Below are 22995 nucleotides of genomic sequence, written 5' to 3' on the forward strand. Positions count from 1 at the left end.
AAAGTTGTTGTAACACCAAGCCTTATTGAACGACTTGCCTAACCAAGGAAATGAACCACAATGTTTGTCTCCACAATCCTGACATGATTGAAATGACAAGCTTTGTTTTATTTTCATTAATTCTAATTTTAAAAAAAAGTACAAAGCCTGACTGCACGGTTGAGCAGTTTGGCTTGATGCCTTTTTTTAAAAAGAAGTAAGGAAGCAATAACCAATATCTCAATGTGCCTGTCATGCTTACTGTTAAGGACACAAGTTACAGTCCATGATGACAAGCAGATAAACTATTCTTGCGTTCATGGTATGAGATGAAACTAATGGCAAAGAATAATGCAATAGTGGAATGTGGAAGAACGATATTACCACACATTTATGATCCTTCTTATGGCCATCTGGCACAGAGATGAGAGAATGAGGGCCAAGGCACCACAATGTCTTGTTCACAACTTGTAATATTCTCTAAAATTTAGAAAGGAACAAACGATGACTCAGCATGAAAAGAATTAGTTCTTATAGTTTCTTCTTAATAATGTACCATTCATTATGTAATTTGAAAAGGAGTTTCAAATATCGCTAGGTATTCTCAAATTAAAGTTTCTTGTGGAACAATGTTTTTGTTAGAATTAGAATCAATGTCTTTGGTTAACAATGTTTTCTTGACGAAACATTCACTCAAGTATTACTTTACCATTGCTGCCTGATGTGCCCAATATTTCGCCCGTCAGATGCACAACACATGTTTCATACACGACAACGAACTAGCTAATGGCGACTGATGGCGGTTAACAAAACTCAAACAACGTTGCCACATATTTCAAAATGGGCGGCGAATTCAATTTAAGACGCGACTTTTTAGTTTTCTCTCGCACAGGAAGATACTATGCAAAAACCAAATTAAAACAAGGAGATGGCTGGTTGTCTTTCGGGTTTACAATGGTAAGTTTTGTATTGTTGGGAAAGATAAATTCGTGTTGCGGCTCTCGTGCAGTAGGTCCACCAACATCAGTAACACACACACACAAATCCGTGCCAATTGTGAAATACTTAACCAACCGTACCAAAATATGTATTTTTTCAAAATTATTGGGCGTCGCTCAGAATGAAAATTGGAAACAAAATTTAAAGAACAAAAATTATAATCAAGTGAGCCTCAACGCATGGATAGGAACACGTAATGAGGTCAACTTGGGGAAAGAGGTACAGCAGTGAACCCAAAAGCAGAATAGAATCGGATATGTGAACCAATTATTCAATCGGTAAAAATTATGAGTAAAACAAAATAAAAATAAAATAGGTAATTCATTGATGGGTCTTGCTGTTAGATGTTTCTAGTACGTCGAGGTGATGGTGGCGATGGGGTATCCTCCTTAACAAGCTCAAGTTCGCTAGTTGTTTTCTTGCCACCACGTGTCCCGTTTCATGGCCGGCACGGCTGGAGATTCATCCGCCTTTGTTGAGGCAGATGCTACCGAGCCCTTCTTTTGTCGTGAACGTTTGGCGGCCGGTGCTTTCTCTTCCTCTTCTTTGGCTGTAGCGGCCAAAGTCTCAATGTCGGGTTCGCGTTCCAGCTGGACAGAGACTTTCTTCTCGGCCGGTGAAGCCGTCTTCCGCGCCGAACGGGTGGATCTGACTGGCGAATGCGCCGTTTCGGCCACGTCAAGATGAACTTTGAGGGCACCCTTTGCGCAAGTAGATCGTCCACTTTTGACGGATGTGACTGGCGATCCATCGTTCGCCTCCGGCTCATCTGGCACGTGATTGGCGTGGATGTCGGCAGCGTGTCCTTTGCCTTCATGTAACATTTCTACATCCAATCCAGCAACGTATTTATTGGCTTTCGTTTCACCACGACACCTTTTGCCTTCCGGCGCTTCCTTCTCCGGAACGGAGACACGTTTGACAGCACCTCGACGTGTTGTTTTCTTCGGCACTTCGACATCGGCTTTTATTGTTCATCTATAATAAGACAGTAAAACACCATTAGGCATAAAAACTCTTAATTCATATATATATTTCATACCTTACATGATTCGTGAGTTGATTGCTAGCATATTCTTCTGACAGAAGCTTCGGAAGAGACATTTACGATTTTCGTTTACGCTCACCATGGATGCTGGTAGACTAGACATTTAAAGTTAAGATACTTTGCCCAATTCCAACAGTTTTGATTCTTACTTGTAAGTTGTTATTGCACGAGAATGCAGCGACGAAATCCGCCGTCTTTTTGCTGTCGACAAAAACCGATAGTCTTGGCATCACCGAGATCTTGTAAAACTTCAATCAGCTTAGATCTCTTATCTCTTTTCGAGCACTGAAAAAAAAAACAGCTGTTTAACATCCGGATTGGTGCCACCGACAATGCCTGTTGTGACGAATATGTAGTCTTCCATGTACATCGCAGCCAGCGCTTGTACTTCATCTGGGAATGTAGCCGAAAACATACAAACACGACGGATGCCCTACAGAGAAACAAATAGTATTACATCAGTCAAATCTCATACTCAAAAGCAATGGGACATACTTTCGGATGCGTCGTTGGATGATTGACAATTTTTTCAACATTGAGGCCGAAACCCGTATCAAGCATTCGATCAGCTTCGTCCAAATTTAAAACCTGACTCACGAGAAGTCAAATACTCCACGGTCGAGAAAATCCTCGAATCGCCCCGCGGTCGCGACAAAAATATTGCACCCAGCTTGAAGATTTGACCGCTGATGGCTCGTGAGAGTTCCTCCATATATAACCACAGACTTTAAAACCGAAGTGTAGAAGAATTTACACGCCTCGCGGTGAATTTGAATGGCCAATTCACGAGTGGGTGCGACAATTACAACTTCTAGCTTTTGCTCCATGGCATGAGACGCACCAGCAACACCTTGTTCTAACAATATGTTCAAAACCGGTACCAAGTACGCCGCCTGCATGAAAAAATGTAAAATTTTAGATGACTTAATCAACGAATATCACGAAGGGTTTGTTGAGTATCTTAGATGCAATTGGACCTTTTAGTAGTCGCAATCACCGGCGTGCCCACTCAAAATTACTTTTACTTCAACTTACCCATTTCATACTGACCCATTCGAATCAAGTCAGTACGAGGGCATCAAGGTTTCAAAATTACACAGCGTTAATTAATTGGATTACCGTTTTTCCGGAGCCCGTGACAGCACAAGCAATTAAATCTCTTATGGCAAGAATACCTGCAACTGAAGCTTTCTTAACAGGTGTTGGTTTTATGTAGCCAGAATTTTTAATGTTTTGAAGTAGTAGATGGTGCAGGCAGGCTTCTTCGAAAGATATTATGTATTGAGGTACATCTTTTCCTGTAGCCTAAAGCAAACCCAATAGGTATTTAAAAAAAAATACAGTATCGAGAAATGGCTTACACTGGGGACGACTTTATCAAAATTGTTAAAGCATTCCCACACAGACGATGCCCTTAAACAGTTCCTTTTCATCACATGTCACAGCTTCCGGAATGTATTGCTCATGTGGCTTTCCATCTTCCGTCAATTCAATGAAGAGATTCGGGCAGCCTTTCGAGGTGTGGCCAGCTTCACCACCCTAGGAGTAAAACAATGAACACTGGAACATAAAATATTTTTGTGAAGATACAATTAATGTTTAAAGTGTAACAGTTGCTGCCACCAATGCTTCCTCCTTGAGGAAAATCCCTTGCTACATTGCCCTCTTCTTCGTTAAAAATGAGCTCTAAAAATGATGTTCTTTTTGTTTTTCGTTTATCTCATGGCAGGTACGACTTCCACCACCAACGCGACCCTCTTATGGGCAATCCTTCGAGGAATGTCCCCCTTCTCCATACTATAAAAAGCACCAAGAAGTTTAAGTTCGAACACATGTTTCGATATTTTCATCTTACTTTGTGACGTCAACGGACCACTACCACCGCCCTCACCAGCTTGTGGACACTCTGGCAAAATTTCCTTCACACTGTTAAACAAAACCATAGTTTAAAGTCATCACACTAGGAATAAAAGATAACACTTACCTTGTGACCCGGGATAGAAAAAATGTAGATCAGAATTAAACAAATTAGATTATATAGAGGTCAAGAAGTAAAATCTAGCGAGGACGGTCTATCTAGCGAATAAAGGTAGACAGCAGACAACACGCGTTAAGCCAATCTGGGCGCTGGAGGTATTGCGCGTTGACAGGCCCTGATTGTAGTAGGCCATGGTTTGATGCAATCTATGGCAATCCGTTTTTTCCCCAAAGAAAAAAAAAATATCGGCCTTTTTTTAAATATATTTCACTTCTATCGCCATCTAACGGTCGGTAGTAGTAAAAGAGACAGAAAGGCCGATATTTTTTTGCCTTCTCACTTTTTTTCGCTCGTGAGAAGGCTATTGCCTTCTCAAAAAATGATTTTTGTTGAATTCCAAGAGATTCCGTTTTTCGGCGATTTCACAAAAGTGGGAAGGCTATAGCCTTCTCACTTTTTCATTTTTGGCCAAATTTCAAATTTGGCATAAAATACATGATTTCGATTCAAAATTAACTGCTGATCACGGAAATCAAGTTTATTTTTCAATTGCCGTTATAGTTTTTGAATGAAACGTAAAAAACACAAGGCCGGGCTTATTTTGTCGGGCTTAAAATTTGTACCTGCAAACCATGAGACTCATTAGAATTGGTTAATAAATGTTGAAGTTAATAATCATCTCATAACTTGTATCCCGTGTATATGGATAGAAAAAAAATCAGCAACCATTATTGATTTCTCGTTTGTGTATTATACATTTGTTTTTGAATTTTCGCTTTATAGCTTTTCTCGTGCGCCTTGATTATGAATGTCAACATTAGAAAAACTGGTCGATCTCGTAAACTAAAAACAGTCATTAATCCGTGGGGACAAAGAGCGATCTCTGGGTGAATGTCAAATGACTGTTATTGAATTTCAATCGAATGAGACATTCATATTTACAAGTGTGCCAAAAGCGACACGTTTTAGACTAGACATTGCCATGGTAAAGGAACGTTACTGGTGGAACAGCAAGTCCTTCATCCCGCAAGGTTTAACGTCGTCGAAATAGAATGTCACAAGTGTTACTTGGATGGCAAAAAGTTATTTACAGAGAAGAACATCGAGATCAATCGTGTCATAACATCAAATTCGATAAGACATTGTAGGCAATCGTGCCCAATCCTCTAATATAACATGTATATCAATTTAGGTGAATTTTTGAAGATAATTGGTATGGCACACGTCGAGTTATGGTAAATATTAAATTATTTTCGAGCTGACAATGTTGTGCAAGAAAGTTTTGCGTGTTGAGCCATCGTCCACCTCCAGCATGTCAAGCTATTTGTTCTAATCTTCCATAATCACAGCATTCTTTCTTTTTCCTTAATTCAAACCAGTGTGGCATCCAAGACCGACGTCACTCCATTGTTTCTACAATGTGCCAAATTTACTGTAAGCAGATCGAATCCATCCGCAGAGGTGGGGTCGGCGGCGGAGTAGATGACGGGCCCGAGGACGATTCAATCACATCGGTCTCAGCTTCCAAATCCGTTTCCACTTCCAACGGTGGCTGACTGTGCGGAATCAACGAAGCAGCTTCTGTTTGGCTTTGTTTCTCGTCCTGTAGAATTTTGCAAAAGACATTTGTAGATATTTAGCTATCTAGCTAAATGCAAAACGTATTTACCTGCATGTCATACACACGTTCTTGAGTACGATCATATTTCCATCGTTGCCACGAGAATCCTTTCTTTTCTGCAACAACGACGTCGGGAGCCGACGGCGAGTAATTCGGATTGGTGAATGTCAGGACGGAGACTTGCTGCGCCTGACGAGGTCCACGACCTAAGAATTGAAAGCAACCTCTTTTTATATTCGTTGTTTCAATTAGGGATCATGGGCAAACATACTTGAGTTCCATGGACAGTCGCGGTAACGACGACGCTGCCACTTGATCAATAGAACAGCCATCGCGGCTAAAAGAGCAGCCATGCCCACTACTAGGAGAACGATCATGGACGGATGGAGGACACCTGCGCTTGCACTTGGATCAAGACGGAACGGATTGTGAGGATACAAATCGCCAGTGGGTTCTAAATCACTCTCGAATGGATCCAATGCTGGACTCCAGTAATCTTCACTCGCGGAAATGTTGACAACAGCTGAATGATAAACAAAACAATTGTTACAAATTATTTTGCGCAAACAATTTAGATGATGCAACTCACAAAAAGAGCAAGGAATGGCGTCGGGGATGTCTGGGCAAGCGCAGACGTAGGAAAGTGCCCGGAATAGACAGAGGTGCGTACAGCCGCCATTAGCAGTGGAACACGGATTTTTGCCCAGCTGTTTCTCTCTGGCGACAGCCCTAATCTCCATTAATCCTTCCAAGCCGTGACGCAAAACAGATCGTTGTTTCCCCGTCGCTTTGTCTACCCGTTCGATAGACTTGCTCCTCCAATCCGTCCAGTAAAGGAAACCTCCCAGTTGAGTCAAGCCAAACGGATGAGTGGCACCTTGGACCAGCTGCACTCTGAAACGGCCGCTAAGATCGGACGTCTCTATGCGATCGAGTTGTGCATCAGCCCAGTAAAGCCGCTGGCCCTCGTAATCGATGGCTAAGCCGTTTGGCCAGCCCAGTTCCGAGGTGACAATGGCCACTCTGCGAGAGCCGTCCAAGAAAGAGCGCTCAATCTTGTGGCTCTGTCCCCAATCTGTCCAGTACAGCAGCCTATGCGAGCAAAACAAAGACGTTAAACAGTTTATTCGCGTTTGCGTGCCACCAGTTGATTTATTACCCTCGCTGAGGAAAGACGGCAACTGCGCGGGGTTCGTCCAATCCGCTACCGATGATGATCTTTCTGTTGGTTCCATCTAGACGCGATGCTTCTAACACGTTACGACCCGCATCCGTCCAGTAGAGATTATCAGCCTAAAGATTAGCCCACATTTCATGACGGTATTCATGCTAATAATCAGTGTGTTTTAATTACCAGCCAGTCAACGGCAAGTCCGTCTGGTGTAGTTAAATTGCTGGAAACGAGAGTTTCGACATTGGAAACATTACGGGCATCAACGCTGCGGATGACATCCAAATAGACATCGGTGTAGTAAAATCGCTGACGACCCCAATGAAAATCGACGCCAATCGCATTGTGGACACCGGGAACGTTAAGAGCCACGTCCCACTGATCGGCCGTGTCCAATGAGATGCTGGAAAGTGTGTTACGTGTGGCGTAGAGCAAAAATGAATTCGGTGACGCCTGACATGTCGATCCATCGGGACTCATGAGGATGCCAGTCGGGCAACTGCAAGAGTAGCCGCGACCCCAAGGACTCCGCAGACATAAATGCGAACATCCTCCATTATTTTTCCCACATGGGTTCTCTCGGTGAGACGAAACATCCGTCTCCTTTAACGAAGAGAATATGTTACTCATCTGTTATAAAACAAAAGAACGTCAATGCTTACCTTCCAAGCTGTTATGTCCATGAGATCATCAAGCATAGCGCGAATAGTCGATCGGTCAAGCGCCGTATTCTTGTCAGCCCTTTGCAGCGACTTGGTTTCCCAGTCAGTCCAGTAGATATATGAATCCAGTACTGTGATTCCATACGGATGCGACAATCCACTTAATACTTCTCGACGGTGAAGACCTTTGAATGAATTTTCCATTAGTAAATCGAGTACGAACCGCAAGGTGGTTGATAGAAATAAACAGAACATACCTGATAGATCACAGGATTCGATGGTTTTCTTACGGGCGTCTGTCCAGTAGAGCGTATTGGCTGCGTGATCAATGGTCAACGAATTGGGCCAGCCAAGGTCAGTGGATACCAACACTTTACGGTTGCGTCCATCCATGTCGGCTTGTTCGATCCTCGGCTGTTTGCCCCAATCAGCCCAGAACAAGATGCCCGTAGAGTGACTAAGGACAAGACCTCTCGGCTTATCCATCAAGGTCCAAATTAAAACTTTCCGGTTGGTGCCATCCTCAAGCTCAGCCACTTCAAGACTAGAACGGCCCGCATCAGTCCAATAAAGTTTTCGGTTAATTTCGTCGATGGCCAATCCTTCTACAGTGTCTAAGTTAAAGGCGATAACCTCTACGGCAGAGGGAGCTGATGTGCCTACAGGTAAAGCGCGGAAGATTTTGTCTTGAGTCGTATCCGACCATACGACGTGTCCCGTTACGCGATCCACATCCAGCGCCACTACGTTCTTTTGAGGGGGCAAATCGAGAACGACGTCGATCAGGTAGGGCATATCGAGAGACATTCGGCGGAGCTTGGAACGTTGTGCGAAAATAAGCGAAGTAGAGGGAGAGGATCGACAGGTTCGGCCATCCGCGGAAAGCTTAATTCCAGTAGGACAAGCGCACGAATGGCCAGCAGGAAGGGGTGCTAGCAAACATAGATGTGAACATCCGCCATTGTGCGACTGGCATAGGGATGGCACGGAGTAGCGGTTCGAATGGTAGACTCGAACGTCCATTAAATCCTCTAGTCCGGAACGGATCATAGTGCGCCGTTTGGCGTTGAGTTTGTCGGTGCTGTGAATAGCAGCCGTGTCCCAATCGGACCAAAATATTTGATTTTCGAACAAAGCCAATCCGAAAGGATGAGGAAGTTCAGCGCTAATCAGCACAGTCCGATTCTTTCCATCCAATGAAGCGTATTCGATGGCTTTAGTGCCTCCATCGGCCCAATAAAGTCTCTCGCCTTCATGATCGATGGCCAGCCCGTTGGGCCAAGTCAGATTGCTGATGACGATGACGGATCGTTGCGACCCATCCATTCCGGCCCGTTCGATTTTAGGTGTCTGTCCCCAGTCGGTCCAGTACATGTAGCCGCCGATAGGATCGACGACAATGTCCCTGGGCCGGTCGAGTCCGTCCCAAATCAACAAACTCCGCAAGGTTCCGTCCAAGTTGCTCACTTCGATACGGTTCGTTCCGGCATCCGTCCAATAGAGTTTGCCCGTCACCCAATCAACGGCCAAGCCTTTGGAGAAAAGAAACGTCCATTAATAAATCGTCAAACGATTAATCATTTGATATTACAAAATGTGACCGGACCGGAAAGGAGTCACACAGGGAAATGTGTGGAAAAAAAAAAAGGAGGAGCAAAAAACAAAAAGGAAGAGCTTTTTTCCAAACGGATGCATAAATATAGAAAGCAATACCGGCTGGCGATTCCAGATCGTTGGCGACAAGCGTCTGTTGGTTGGAACCGTTCCAGAAGGCTCGGTTGATGACATCCGACTCGACGTCGGTCCAAAAAATGGTTTGACCTGCCAAACAAGATTTTTTTTTTTAAATTGAGGATAAACATAACAAGCTAATATAACACTCTGAAACAAAAACCGATTTCAACACAAAAACGGTGGTAGATGTAAAAATGATATCTGTCTTTAAAACAAGACTTACTGGCACCGTCCCAGTCGAGGGCGACGGCCGACCGTACTCCCGTCAATGGCAGAACGTGATCGACTTCACCGGTGATATTGAGCGGGAATATTCTCAATTCCGATTTTTGAGCGAAAATCAGCAACTCTCCTGGCTGGCTAGTGCAAGTACGGCCACCAGGTGAAGTGAGTTGTAATCCAGGTGGACAAGCGCACGTGTAAGACGAACGGTTAGGTAAGCAAAGATGTGAACAGCCGCCTCGATTGCTACCGCAACGGTTCACATAATCCGGTTGCCTTAAAGGATGAATGCTGTGGATGTCCATAGGAAAATGCAAGTTGTTCCGCACCGTCCTGTTAAAATTAAAGTTTTAGATAAAGTAAATATAACATGAGTTGTTTATTGATTTCTTACCGGATATCATGTCCAGTTAGTTTATTCGCTTGATGAATGCTTTTGGTGTGCCAATCAGTCCAAAAGAGAGAATCCTCGAAGATTGTAATGGCGAAAGGATGTGGTAATCCGCGCTCCATAACTCTCCTACGGCCGGTGCCATCCAGCCTGACACTTTCAATGGCGTGATGCTTTGCGTCAGCCCAGTAAATGTGGTCGACCGTGTAGTCGATGGTCAGTCCGTTGGGCCAAACGAGGTTTTCCGTTACTAGAATCTGCCGATTAGATCCGTCCATATCTGAACGTTCAATTCGAGGTTGGTGTCCCCAATCTGTCCAAATGACAGCCGCTGCTCCTGGATGAACTGCAATGGCTCGAGGTTTCTCAACGTTTTCCCAGACCAGAGTTCGGCGCATAGTTCCGTCTAATAAACTCACTTCAATCCTTCGCACTCCAGAATCCGTCCAGTACAAATTATCTGTTTTTAAATGAACACCATTAAAAACAAAATTTCTTTAAAAGTTTTTGAAATTTGAAATGAAATGCTAACTCACCGTGAATCCAATCGATAGCTACTCCGCCAGGGCTCTTTAAGCCCCACCAGACAGCGTCCGGTATGGCCGTGCCGTTGAGATGGGCCCGTTTGATGGCGTCCAGGGTGACGTCGGACCAGATGACGAGTCCCTTGCGGTAATGAAAGTCGAGGGCGATGGCGTTCTGAAGTCCATCGATGACCGAAGTGTATTCTTCTTCAAAGAGAGACACTTGTCGAATGTCCACTCGATTGGCAAAGATCAATCGGACGGGCTGGCCCATGGCTTTGCAGGACGTCTTGTCCGGCCGTAGGACATAGCCATCGACGCAGCTGCAGCTGAACCCGCCCACCGTATTGGTACACGATTGGCTGCAGTAAGTCTCTGTGGCGCATTCGTCGACATCGACGCAATTAACTCCGTCGCTAGAGAGCCGGAATCCACTCCTACATCCGCAAGCAGCCGTTCCTTTCAAGATGATGAGAGTTGTTGAACCAACTGTACAATACGTGATTATTTAAATTTCAAAATGACTCAATTACCGTTGGATAGAACAAGACACGTGTGTTGGCATCGGCTTCCAGCGTCGCATTCTTTTTGGATTGTGCAATCGAATTCGTCCTCACCTCCAGGACAGTCACGTTCACCATTGCAAACGCGGCTGAATCCGACGCATGTATCATTAGTGCAGGCAAACTGGTCTTTACCGCAATGGTTAGCCGGGCAGTTTTGTTCATCTTGACCGTCTGGACAATCGTTTTCACCGTCGCAGAGCTATAAAACAAATTTCGTTACGAAAATGTTGGTATATCTAAGTGGAACATCGAAAAATACAGACCCAGGAAGTAGAAATGCAAGAGCCATTTTTGCCAGTAGGAGATGAGCAAGCCATCTGGTGCGGTCCGCAAGTGTGGACAGATCCGCCACCGGCAACCGTGCTACTGTCGCAGTTTTCCTCATCGACGCCCGGTTCGCAATCTTGTTCACCATCGCATCTGGAAATATAGAAATGGAACTATAGTAGTGGGCACATTATCACGCAGGAAATGTAAGAAAAGATTTGTGTGTAAGCTACAATGCGAATACATCATATCTGGTACAAAGAGTCAGTTGACAAGCGGCCAAAACGGCGAGGGGGAGTTAGCGTGTCATCCGACGACTGTGATTTATATGTTCCGACCCGGATAGATAAGGAGCCAAACAAAAGATTGAGGAGAATAATGTGTACCTCCAAGCCTGGGCAATGCATTGTCCGTCAGGACAACGAAAATCTCCGTCAGCGCAGCGCGGAAGTAACGAACCACAATCTAATTCATCACTCACATCCCTTCGCGGAGTCAATTGAAAAATAAATAAGGATGACGTAATAAAAATGTTAAATGTGAATTACCTGCAATGGATTTCTCCATCGCAACGATAGGCTCCTTTAATGCAATGTCCGGAAGCGCACTGGAATTCTTCGGCTCTACAGTCCCGATCGAAGGCTCCATCTGCTCCGCCGTCTCCTGTTTGTTGGCACCCCATTTCATCCGACATGTCGGAGCAATCTGGATCGCCATCACAGCGCCATTCGGCCGGCAAGCAGGCGCCATTACCACAGCGATGTTGTGATGGCGGGCACGTCCTCGTCAGCAAAACAGAACAGTCTCGTTCGTCGGCTCCTCCGTCGCAATCCGGATCTCCATCGCAGACCCAAACTTGCGGAATGCAATTGCCGTTGTTGGGGCACCGGAACGAACTCGCCGTACAATTTCGACTAACATCTGTGTAGTCATGTTGCAGAATTGCGAAAAACAAAACGATTAATTTCAGTTTGATCCAATCGAATAGAAGATCATAATTTTCAGACAGCTAGACTTAAATGTTTCCCCAGCACCTCGTTTATGCGAGTGCGTGCATGCCACAATGAGAGTCTAGTGGGACCATTGTCGAACAGCAAAGCGCCATAGTCTGTGTTGCTTAACAGATACGACAATGGCGGAGGGATCAATATCCCAACACGTGGTTGGATTCAAGCCCGACTGATGGACCAGCGCATGCAGCCACTACTGATCAGATTGTACAAGCGCGAGACAAGAGATGACGCGGGGCAGAAAATGAGGGAATAAGATTAGCGTGCAAAACGGCCCCCCACGCTCTCCATTATGCTAACCACGTCAGCATGGCACCTTGATTAATGCCAAGTAGCTAGTTTGATTCGATTGGAATGCATCATCACAAGAGCGTAATCACGCGTTATTATTTGTGACGGAAGCAGCAGCTGAAATTGAGAATAGTATCGTCAAATTACCGCAATGGATTTCGTCGGAATTGTCGCCGCAGTCGTCGTCGCCATCGCAAAGCCAGTCGGGTTGAATACATCTGGGCGTCGCCTGTCCTCCCGGGCCGCTCCGGCAACGGATTCCCTGACACGCGATTTCGCTGCAATCGGTTTCATCTTCGCCGTGATCGCAGTCTTGATTACCGTCGCACATCTATTTGATTTCGTAACCGTCAATCATTAAATACAATATTTTCCTTCTTTAACAATATTTAAATCAAATAAATGAGATTGGTTTTACATACCCATGACAAAGGGATGCAGACGCAACCGGATCCTTGTTGCTGTTGAACGGCCAAGACATTGGTGCTCTTTTGGCCGTTTGTGGTGCCATTTTGGCTTTTATGTTGCTAAAAAAAAAAAAAAGAAAAAAGACGTAAGAAAAGTAGGATATTTAGATGATGATGCCAGTAAAAATGGGGAAAGGTGGAGTGAAGGGATTTTGCACACAATTCGACAAAAGCCAGACGCATCATCGCATTTTCTCTCTTTTTATCCCCGTCCTTCCAAGTCAACAGAGTTATCGATCGGAAAATGCGGAAAAAGATGGTAAGGATGAAACGGTAGAAAGAGGAAGAAAATTTTGGCTGATATCCAACCCAAGCCAATCTTTACATCTTTCCTTCAGTCAGTTTTTTTTTTCATCCGTTTCTGTGTGTGTGTGTGTTATTGCTTGTTCGATTCCATCGCTCCATTTCCTTTCTTTAGCTTTTCCATTTTTTTTTTTTTTATGTCGTAAGGCAAAAGGGGAGCAGGAAGCCCGTTTTGGCTTTTAGTTTCGCGGGTACTAATAAGGTTACATGCTATCAGTTGCTTTTTGATTCTGGTCAGCTGACCTTCCCGCCCCGCTCAATCAAACAGAGGAACAATTCTTTTTTATGGATTCTGCTTAACATGAGAGTAGACTAGCCAAAATGGATGTAAGCTTGGCCACATCTGCTATCGTGATCAAAGACGCTCATTCTACTTCTTTTTCGTCGCCATTTTTGTTCCCCCCCTCTCTTTACTTGGAAGAATGAAAAAGGGAACAAAAAGCGTCGGCCATTTCGTAGGTTGAAGATCCACTTGGCTGTTGACGAGCGTCAAAAAGAAGATGGGAAAAAGAACGACAATACATCAAGAGAAATGTCAGATGAAAAAAGAGAAAGGATTTCAGTGTAGACGTGCGGTCAACCTTTTCGTGAATCAAGTCACGTTCGGTTGCGGTCGTGGAAATTCAAGTCATTAAGCAGCCGAGAGAAAGATAGATAAAAAGACAAGATCAAAAATAAAAAGGAAAACAAAACATTTAGAAGCTAATGGATGTACTAATAGCGTAACTACCTTGACGGTGAAGGACAGTTGTCCCTTGCGGCGACTGTTATTACTGGCTGAACTGCTACCGGTAGTCAAAGACGAAGAGGAACAGGTAAACTCTTCTGGACGACACTTGCAGTCTGGTTTTGACGTTATTATGACGCCGCTGTTAGACGTCCGAGTTGTTGTTTTGGCTCCGACGGGAGACAATGTTGTTGTTGTTGTTGTGGTCAGTCGAGTTTGATTCACATTTAAACGGGCCGTTTTTAGAGCAGGTCGAGACGGTTCAGATGGCTCTGTGTTTTCTGAAACCATGCAAGACAAACATTCGGTTAGGTTATGCAAAAGAAAAAGAATTGTACTTGTACAAGTTTTTATCATGAATTTTGTTTTGGATGGGAAGAACAAAGAACGTGGGACTATTTGTTCAAAGAGACAAATGAGCATAAACAACTAGGTAGGCTGGAACGCTAAGAGAATACAGAGTCTCGTCAGTTTTTTTTCCTGCCCTCGGGTAAGACTAACACAAGAGGGAGAATACAGGGGCGGGGTTGATTGTTTGAAGAGCAAAGCCGGCGCCGACCTTGGTGTACAGGAGGATTCGGACAATTATAGCTTTCCTATGCAGTATAAATAAGTTTTTTTTTTTATTTTAAAAGAAAAAAAAAGGACCAAGGTAATGTTAAAACTATTTGAAAAAAAAAAAAAAGAAAGAGGTTTACAAACACAGTACGACTATGAATTTGCTTGGTACAAAGGTGTTAGAACAAAATTTCCTTTTGTTTTTTTGGCAATCCCTTGATAGTTAACAGTTTGAGTAGAAAAACAATGGCAAATCTGGCATTATTGTCAAATGTCAATGACGGCCTCATTGGCTTCTTGGACAGCCCACCACTTCTTCTCCATCATTACCCACTCGCCTCTACTTTCGAGACTAAAAGCTTTCCCTCGTCGAGGACTCGTCTCTTTTAGCCTCTTCTCCCTAATCTGAAGAGACAACCACTGCCGTCTTCTTCTTCAAAAACCCAAGTGTGTGTGTGTGTATTCTATTCCCCCCTTCAAAGAATCGTCTGGAGGTTGGCAAAATCATAAAAAAAGAAGAAGAAGAAGGAAAAGATGGGGGCGCCATCCGGTCGCCTCCGCCTTGCCGCCGAAACCACTTAGATTGCAACGGGCACCACTTTTGCCTCTTGTTCCTCTCTGTGTCTTTCCTTTTCGTCTAGTCTAAAACAAAAACCTAAAAATGGAATGGGGGAAAAAAAAAAGTCAAACTGAGGGGTCATCAACAGCTGGACATGCCGGCGTCCAGGTGCCTAGCAATTGCACAACGGCGCCATCAAGTCGGGTGTGACTTTTGAGCTCTTTTCCCTTAACAACTAAGGCAGAGACGTTTAAAAGAATATGGAGCAAGTGCTTGTGTAGAAACATGAAATAATAAAAAGCATAAAAGCATGGTGGCAGGAAGCTTCGTTCAGACTTGGTTATTGGGGGGCTGGGAAGACGCTGAACGAAGCCCTTCGTGCATCAGACGGTCGATCAATAAAGTCGCTAGCAGCAGTCTCTCTCACAGCACAGCCATATCATCCATTTCAACGCGTCTCTCCGTCTTCAATTCTTTCTCGAGAGGGTCAACTCTTTGTAAAAAGAGAGGTCGACTGTTGGCAATCGATTAGAGTATACAAAGACACTGCCTTTCTCCACTCACAGACACACACAGGAAACTATTGGCACCTATTCAAGAGTGCTATATTTATATATTCCAAGTGTGTGTGTCTGATGCCATAGCAAAATCACGAACACGCCATACAATCTCAAAGACGTTTTAGCAAATTGCTGAAGCTTTCCCCAAAACCATCGTCGAGAGAGTAGTAAACGGGGTTTTCCCGCGTGGGAACGTAATTGGATAAAAAGAAGAGGCAAGACAGAAAACTGAATTATCATTTTACCTGGCGTAAGATTGACGCATCCGGTGGAATGACAAAACAGCAGCAACAGTAACAACATCAGGCTGCCTACCATTGGAATCACACGAGAAATGCTGACTGATGGACAGACGGACATGATGGATTTTTTGATTTGCTATAGGAATTTTCAGTTTGCTACAGCAGACATGATGGACGATGGAAATGTACAACAAACGTGTTTTCTATATAATCTCTTCCAACTTTAACGAAAAATAAATGAACACCGGGATCGATAAAATAACGATGCACTTTCAACCACGATTTACAGCTATTACGTTCGTTAGAGGCTCTTGTTCACAAGGTCTCTTTCTTGTTAAAAAAACATGTTAAAGGAAAACTGCAGGGACTCGTCTAGTCGGCAACAAAAACAAACAAGACTTGTGGGCGCACTCGTTCTTCCACGTTTCTAACTCGCTACGACTTGTTACCACGCTGCTGTTACAGTGGCGACTGTCGAAACTGAAAGAAAACGACAGAGGCAATCCCTCTACCTCTCGGGTTTCTTGACTGCCTACAGGCAGTGCCCCCTGCCGTCCGTTGACGCAAACGGTCGCCATGGTGACGTCAAATGGCGAATATTCAATTCCACAGTTTCAAAGTTGAACTCCTTTAGATGACTGTTTTTAAACATACCTTCATTACTTTGGTAAGATTGTGTTTTTTTTTTCATTTGATTAAATGATAATCAGGAATATTTTGATATTTTTCCAGTTTTTGTTTTTTCTTGTGGCTCTTGCTTGGATTCCAGTTATTATTGTTGGCTTCACTATATCCAACAGAAGAGGTACTTGCTACTAAGAAACTTGTTTACCATGGCACTTTCGTTAGATTCAGCAACTCAGCAAGTCCAGGTGAGATTGTTTACCATTATCACTGATATGATAGTATCTAATTTGACGTTGTGCAGGAACGCTTGAAAGGAATCTATAAATTGGTAAAACAGATCCAAGATGAGAAAAGGTACGGAATGAAGGGAACTTGAATGCTGTCATCAAAGCTCACGAGAAACTGCAATCTGATGACAAAATCTCTCCTTATCACAAAGTATTGTTGAGATTCATTCACCCATTATCTAAATGCACTTATTTCTAATAAGCACTGTCATTTCCAGTCTAAACTTAAAGGACTTTACTGCTCTGTGGTATCTGACGCTGAAAAGGAAGAAGATCTTATACGAAAAGCATTGAGTAAAATTTACGAAATCCGAGTAATTAGACATGAAAGAAGGATTCAGGTTACTCCAGAGATTTGATATCCCGATTATTGAAACGATGTTATAAGAAACTGTTCTTCAGGCAAAGCAAGCTGGTAGCAAAGAGACAATACGGAGAGGTGCTCTCATGAAAATGCTTCTCATCACTGCTCAAACTCTTCCTCTGTGGATCAGCAAGACTGGTCAGCAGCCACCTGCGTTGTGTGGAGCTGTTCCAGCCGATCCAACTTACGTCGCCAAAGTATGAAAGCTCAATGTAGCCAATTGGATATATCTATTTTTAAAAATTTCCTTTCCATTTGCCAGTTGGGGGATATTGTGGCTGCGTTGGTCAAGAGCACAGACGGCGACGAAAACTGGATCTTGGCTGAGGTCGTACAATATTTAGCATCTTCCGGTCGCTACGAAGTGGATGATATTGATGAGGAACAAAAAGAGCGACATACCTTGAGCAAGCGCAGAGTAATTCCTCTTTCATTGATGAGAGCCAATCCAGAAACTGACCCTGATGCTTTGTTTCCAAAAGGAGCCACTGGTATAAACAAAAAAAATTGTATATACATTACCAGTATATCCTATGTTTACGCCGTGCTTGCTACGTACAGTCATGGCTCTATACCCACAGACGACCTGTTTTTATAAGGCGGTGATTAACCAATTGCCTCAGACGGCTCAAGACGAGTATCAAGTTCTCTTTGAAGATTCTAGCTACAGCGAAGGTTTTAGTCCTCCATTGATGGTGGCACAACGATATGTCATTGCAATTAAAGAAAAAAAGAAATGAATTTTTAAATACATTTGACCCATTCTCTTTCTATTATCTCTTCTGTACAGCGGGATTTGTGTTTTTTTTCACTACCACTCACGTCTGTAACTTAAAATGCAATCTAAATGGGTGAGTTTTTGAATCCATAATCGGCATAGTCTGAAGGTTTCTTTTCAGAAACGTTAGGGAAATTTGGACTTCCCGGGTAAACTGCAGGGCGTGAACCATAAATCATCCAGCCTTTCTTACGGCTCCAGTCCTAAATTTGATTATTGGAAAAACAAAAAAGTGGTGGACCATTGTTTATCAAATTTTACAGAATGCAACATCAATTAAACTTACATGTGAGTTGTATTTGAAATAGTAGGTCAAACCCAAGACCATCCAACCAGCTAGAAGGTATTTGCCAACCCAGTAACGGGTAATCTGTGTTCTGTCTCCCTAATGGCGAAATGAGCCCAAAGAAAATCGTGTTACGCAGGAAAACAAAATATTAATAAAACTTAACAATAATGAATATTAACTACCATGCTAACTCAATTTAAAAAGAAGTTTCTGCAAAAAAACAGAAACTTCCCACAAACCTAAAAATTTATATTAAAGGTCGATTTTCAGCTTCATTTTGAAAAAGCTGAAAGAAAAGTAACGCCAACTTCGAACTGGGAATCAGCCTTAGCCAGATCTACATCAGCAATTTGAACATTTCACGTAGACTTTTCTTACCAGTGTTGCTTGAAGTTTAGAGAAAACAAAATCAAGCGGAAATCGATATGCTCGACGTATAGGATTCATCTCCATTTGGCTAGCACTAAATTGAGTACGAGGTTCATGGTGGCCCAACTCTTGACTCTTGAGGTACTTTTTTCGCCATTCGCGATCCAGATCGGTAAAAGTGCCATCCAAACGAGCCCTCTCCTTTGCATAGGGACCTGCGATACTCATGGGGCGAGAAGTAGGTTCCGTCATCTTCAAACTTAGTTGATATTATGATACTTAAAATTTCACTTAAGGTATTAGAACTGTGGTTTCCACAGAACCCAGAAGTAGGAACTTGTAGCAGAAGACTTTCTGATGGAGAGGAATGGCAACAGGAAACTGGCTATTCACCGACATCTAGCGAGCAAATCGTAATGTTTTACCACACTTTTTTTTATTTTTTTTTTAAGAGTTGTGGTTAGAGCTTAGAAGTTAAAAAATAAATCGTTGCAAAAGAAAGTCGAGATGCTGAGGGCGTTTAATATTCTACAGAGGCGAAACGACAAAATCTGCAAACCTAACACTAGAGAAAACAACTTTCTTTTAGCATGCACAACTGCTTTTATCGCAGCTTTCGGGCGTGATACGCGGAGAGCTAGTCATGCCATCTTCATAACCGTATAATTTCCACAAAACAACCAATAATTAAGAAAAAAAAATAGATAGAGAAAAGATTGCAGAGGCCTTCGTACGATTCATGGCTGATAGTTTTTTTTTTATGTTCTCAGAAACTATGCGAGAAAAACACACATACAAAGGAGGAAAAAAAAAGTAAATGGGTACCAAGATGGAAGCTCATTGCATGGAGTAGAAGCTTTGATTGCCTTGATTTGTTTTTGCCTTTTTTTGTCGATTTGTTCTTGCTTTTAGTCTGGGCTGCCTTTCCATGTCAAGGTGAGATAATGTCATCTGCAGCTCAGTCGCATTCTCAATTAGCCTTTGAAATGCTGCCGACCGCACTCTCTCTCTCTTTCTGCTTTAATCTTTTATTTTTTTTTGCAAATTCCGAGCTCCCTTTCACTCTCGACTAATTTTTTTTTTCCTCCTTGTTCTCCAAGCCTCAAAAAGAAATCACGAGAACAAAATAGTGTATCTCTCTACAATAGATTGTATTGAAATGCGAAGAAAGCAATATACAAGGCCAATTCAATATAATAATATACTCAGATCAGGAGGAACTGTTTTAAGAAAGAGAATCGCATCGCGTATTGAAAAAAAAAAACAAAGAGATCGTCCAAAAAAAAATGTGTCGGCGAATTTACATCTCTTCTTCAATTAGCATTGGCAATCGAACGACATTCGTAATAAACTTCTTTCTTCTGCCGAGGCTGGAGAACGTGCCATTGCGCGTCACGCGATCAGCCAGCGCTCGCTTCCATTGTTCGAAATCTTCTGGATTGGGACAAATCAGAGTCAAGGGCAAGTCATCATCGTTCTGCCCTCGCAAGGTGATGGACGATCGTGATTCATCGCTGGTGACAAAGGTGTCTTTGAGGGTGACACAGCCGATGGGAGGCACGTGATTCTTGTCGGGCCAAAGAACGAGCATCCGGCCGGCTGATGTTTGGTAAAGACGGCCAAAGACCGACAGTCGATGGCGATGAGGTGAACCGGCTCCGGCGGACGTCAGCATAATCAGATGGCCGTGAGCGACTTCTTGCGTCATTTCACTACGATCGGGACAGTTGGCAACAGGATCCCAACGGAGTTCTCGTTGCTGTTGTCGTTGCCAACTTTCAACTTCCACTGCCATGACTCTTGCAAAGAAATTCACACAATAGGGGGCGGTTCGACAATGGAAACCCAATGAACGTCGGTTAGTGTACACGCCGATCGGGACGCGTTCTGCCGCCGACAGTGGTCGTGAATCGACTGCTGGCGTTTGTTGGCTGCATCCTTTCTCTTTATACATCGCGGCCAAGCACCGGTCACAGTTGGCATGAAGGTGGGAGGTTCCAAAGTACGCTGTGGGGGATCATTAAATTTGTAGGCTTCTAAAAAAAAAAAAAAAAAAAAATCAGCAAAAATGTGACGACGACTGAAAAAAAAAAAAAAAAAAAAAGAAATGAGAAGTAGTTCGATCTAGTTTTGACAGGATACCGAACGATCAGGCGATTTTTTTTTTTTTTAGCAATCAAGGGCCCTACGCTGTTGGGTCTATCGGTTGTTTCGTTCAGAGAGGTCCGTGCCAGTATAGCTGGCGAGATTACTTAATCCGGTTTCTCATTGCTATTGTTCTCCTTCGGGAATCCCGTATGTTGCAATGGGAATATATTTTAGGCCATCCTGCTCCATCTCGCCAAACGTGTTTCTATGCTCGATAAGTTCATGTCAAATAAGATTTTCTACAGCCCTCTTTGACAGACTAGAAACCCCCCCCCCCCCGCCCAATAACGAAAACAACATTATAAATCACAAATTAATTACCGAGTTCATTGAAAATCTTGGCAGGATAGGAAGGTCATTCAATTTGCATTTAGTAAGTGCGGACGGTCTGCATTCTTTCCACCCACATCCTTCCAATAATGCACATTCCCCTTTTTTTTTTTTTCTTTGTCCCCTTATTTTTATGGATTGAATTCATTTTGACCTCTTTCCGTATGCCGGTGGTGCATGCCCAGTAGGAAGTGATTATTAAACACTTTTCAGGAATACGAAAAAAAAAAAAAAAAATAAAGTAAAGAAAAAATAAAACATTTTAGCCTTCAAACAAATGAAAAATTGCGTCACTTTCGAAACGCCGTTTCCAGTTCAAAAACTAAAAGAAATGATGGGCAGGAGCTTCGGTATAATGTGATAAGCACGTGCATTAGGCGTGCGCTGGCGGAATGGCAATCGGATGGCTCAAAGAGGACGCTACCTACTGTAGCATAGCGGTGTAATTTCATTCTTTCGTTTGGAATCAAAAGACAAGTCATTTTTTTTAAATTCTATTTCTCCTTTCTTTTTGGTTCTCTCCCTTCCGCTTTCTGTGGCCGATGACGAAGTTATCATCTTTCTATGTTTCATTAGAGCCAACGGCAGTGAGTCAGCCAGCTGTTCTCAATCGAGCAAGACCGGTAGCAACAATCTAAGCTCATTTTCGAAGAAACCATTCTACGTAAAACAGGTAAGCCGACACTGGGGAAAACAAAACCAAGCTAATAAATACTAATAAAAAAAAAAACAAAACAAAGGGGGGGGGCTGCCTTTCCAAATTTGATTTCTCTCTATATAGTGATGACGAATCGGAACGTGAGTGCTCACGAAAAAGCGCCTAAGTAGCCGTTCTCGTGTAGTATATAATTTCTCTGATGTGAACACATCCATTTCGAGAAAGGGGGAGAAAACAACATTGAAATGCCGAGTAACGTTCGACACAAGTCACGCCTTTTTTAATAGTTGAAAACGAGAGCGTGCAAACTCCCCCATCCGCGGCAATGCAATTAAATCTCTTTTGACCTGATTTATTGTTTCCGAGTGAGGGGAAATACCGTTCGAATGTGGCCATCCCCGACTGTCGCTAGCTTGTAGGGAAATCAAAATGCACAGTTACAGCCATCTTGCGAGTCTATTGAATTTTATTATTTTTTTTTAAATAAAAGATGCTAATCAATGACAATTGTAGAACGTTAATGTAAAACCGAGAATCAACGGGGTAGAACGGACGACGTGTGTTCTGTTTTTTTCCCACGAGAATTCGACACGTCCAGCTGAACAGCGTATGCCCATCAGGTAAGAAAAAAAAAAAAGGATTTTGAACGTGATCGTCAAAAAAGTATAAGGAAACTGACGTCAATGAACTGTTTGGCGAACCTCATCACGTTCCGCTAAATTCTCATATGGGACATTTAACTACGCAGCATACCGAAATTCTATGGCCGGCCTAGAAACCATTAAACGAGGCATAATGGTAGAGGTTGATTAAAAGTGATGACCTTCATGTACGTAGCGAAATGATTCGGCAAAGTTAGAGACGCATTCGGCGGACGGTAAAGATGACATCAACTGGGTCGTCGAGACTCCCTACGTCCTTCAATTTCAATCGACCAATGTCATTTCCGCCAAAAATGTTGGGTCCTCATTCGTATGAACCACCCCCTATTTAGGGATGACCAATTATTCGCACCTTACGGGGCTTTTTCTTCCCCATTTGATTTAATTTGTGTTTTTTTTCCTCGTTTCTCTCACCTTCAGCTCGCCAGACGTTCTATCCCGATTTTCGCTAGTTGACGAATAACAGCCAATTTTCTTTTGGCATTTGACTTACATACAGAAATCGCATTTAACGACCCGCAAATAATGAGAAACGTTCAAACAACGAAAAAAAAAAAAAAAAAAATAGAAACAGCACGAGTTAGCATCGAACGAAGAAGCGCTT

The 22995-nt window shown here is 43.1% G+C and overlaps 3 protein-coding genes and 1 pseudogene across 6 annotated transcripts; 1 reads left to right on the forward strand and 3 right to left on the reverse strand.

Annotated features, from left to right (window-relative positions):
- Nucleotides 1–921: 921 nt before the first annotated feature.
- LOC130687543 (ATP-dependent RNA helicase vasa-like) lies at nucleotides 922–2916 on the reverse strand (annotated as a pseudogene).
- LOC130687227 (uncharacterized) lies at nucleotides 2275–18963 on the reverse strand. Of its 2 annotated transcripts, XM_057510369.2 has the most exons (4): nucleotides 18603–18963; nucleotides 18222–18320; nucleotides 17980–18138; nucleotides 2275–2284 (listed from the first exon to the last, which is right to left on the reverse strand). In XM_057510369.2, exons 1-3 carry the CDS (start codon nucleotides 18843–18845, stop codon nucleotides 18001–18003), a joined length of 480 nt encoding a protein of 159 aa, XP_057366352.1. In that variant the 5' UTR covers nucleotides 18846–18963; the 3' UTR covers nucleotides 2275–2284; nucleotides 17980–18000. The 2 variants fall into 2 exon arrangements, with proteins under 2 accessions (XP_057366352.1, XP_059350944.1); XM_059494961.1 differs by lacking the exon at nucleotides 2275–2284 and having other exon boundaries at nucleotides 17963–18138.
- On the reverse strand, nucleotides 4752–16358 carry LOC130687206 (low-density lipoprotein receptor-related protein 4-like). 3 transcript variants are annotated; one of them, XM_057510345.2, is made up of 20 exons: nucleotides 15883–16358; nucleotides 13964–14232; nucleotides 12886–12990; nucleotides 12611–12794; nucleotides 11711–12083; nucleotides 11549–11647; nucleotides 11159–11315; nucleotides 10863–11094; nucleotides 10342–10788; nucleotides 9809–10265; nucleotides 9416–9747; nucleotides 9172–9279; nucleotides 7716–8990; nucleotides 7459–7643; nucleotides 6980–7399; nucleotides 6785–6918; nucleotides 6215–6717; nucleotides 5897–6148; nucleotides 5674–5831; nucleotides 4752–5607 (listed from the first exon to the last, which is right to left on the reverse strand). In XM_057510345.2, exons 1-20 carry the CDS (start codon nucleotides 15995–15997, stop codon nucleotides 5434–5436), a joined length of 5979 nt encoding a protein of 1992 aa, XP_057366328.1. In that variant the 5' UTR covers nucleotides 15998–16358; the 3' UTR covers nucleotides 4752–5433. The 3 variants fall into 3 exon arrangements, with proteins under 3 accessions (XP_057366328.1, XP_059350941.1, XP_059350940.1); XM_059494958.1 differs by having other exon boundaries at nucleotides 13961–14232; XM_059494957.1 differs by having other exon boundaries at nucleotides 13964–14241.
- LOC130687222 (SAGA-associated factor 29-like) lies at nucleotides 16403–17912 on the forward strand. The gene is given in 8 exon segments (XM_057510362.2): nucleotides 16403–16546; nucleotides 16612–16751; nucleotides 16808–16852; nucleotides 16855–16944; nucleotides 17012–17134; nucleotides 17196–17354; nucleotides 17420–17648; nucleotides 17719–17912. Coding segments are annotated over 7 exon segments (864 nt in total). The 5' UTR covers nucleotides 16403–16546; nucleotides 16612–16712; the 3' UTR covers nucleotides 17898–17912.
- Nucleotides 18964–22995: the final 4032 nt, after the last annotated feature.

The sequence above is a fragment of the Daphnia carinata genome, chromosome 4, assembly GCF_022539665.2.
Source record: "Daphnia carinata strain CSIRO-1 chromosome 4, CSIRO_AGI_Dcar_HiC_V3, whole genome shotgun sequence".
Lineage (NCBI taxonomy): Eukaryota > Metazoa > Arthropoda > Branchiopoda > Diplostraca > Daphniidae > Daphnia > Daphnia carinata.

Coding starts and splice junctions, on each gene's coding strand:
- LOC130687206 (XM_059494957.1), bottom strand. CDS start 15,997: ATGTCCGTCTGTCCATCAGTCAGCATTTCTCGTGTGATTCCAATGGTA. Junction 10,789..10,862: donor GTGTCTTGTTCTATCCAACG/GTAATTGAGTCA, acceptor TCATCTTGAAAG/GAACGGCTGCTTGCGGATGT. Junction 7,644..7,715: donor CGAATCCTGTGATCTATCAG/GTATGTTCTGTT, acceptor ATTCATTCAAAG/GTCTTCACCGTCGAGAAGTA.
- LOC130687227 (XM_057510369.2), bottom strand. CDS start 18,845: ATGACGGAACCTACTTCTCGCCCCATGAGTATCGCAGGTCCCTATGCA. Junction 18,321..18,602: donor CTAAACTTCAAGCAACACTG/GTAAGAAAAGTC, acceptor TTTCGCCATTAG/GGAGACAGAACACAGATTAC. Junction 18,139..18,221: donor ATTTCAAATACAACTCACAT/GTAAGTTTAATT, acceptor AATCAAATTTAG/GACTGGAGCCGTAAGAAAGG.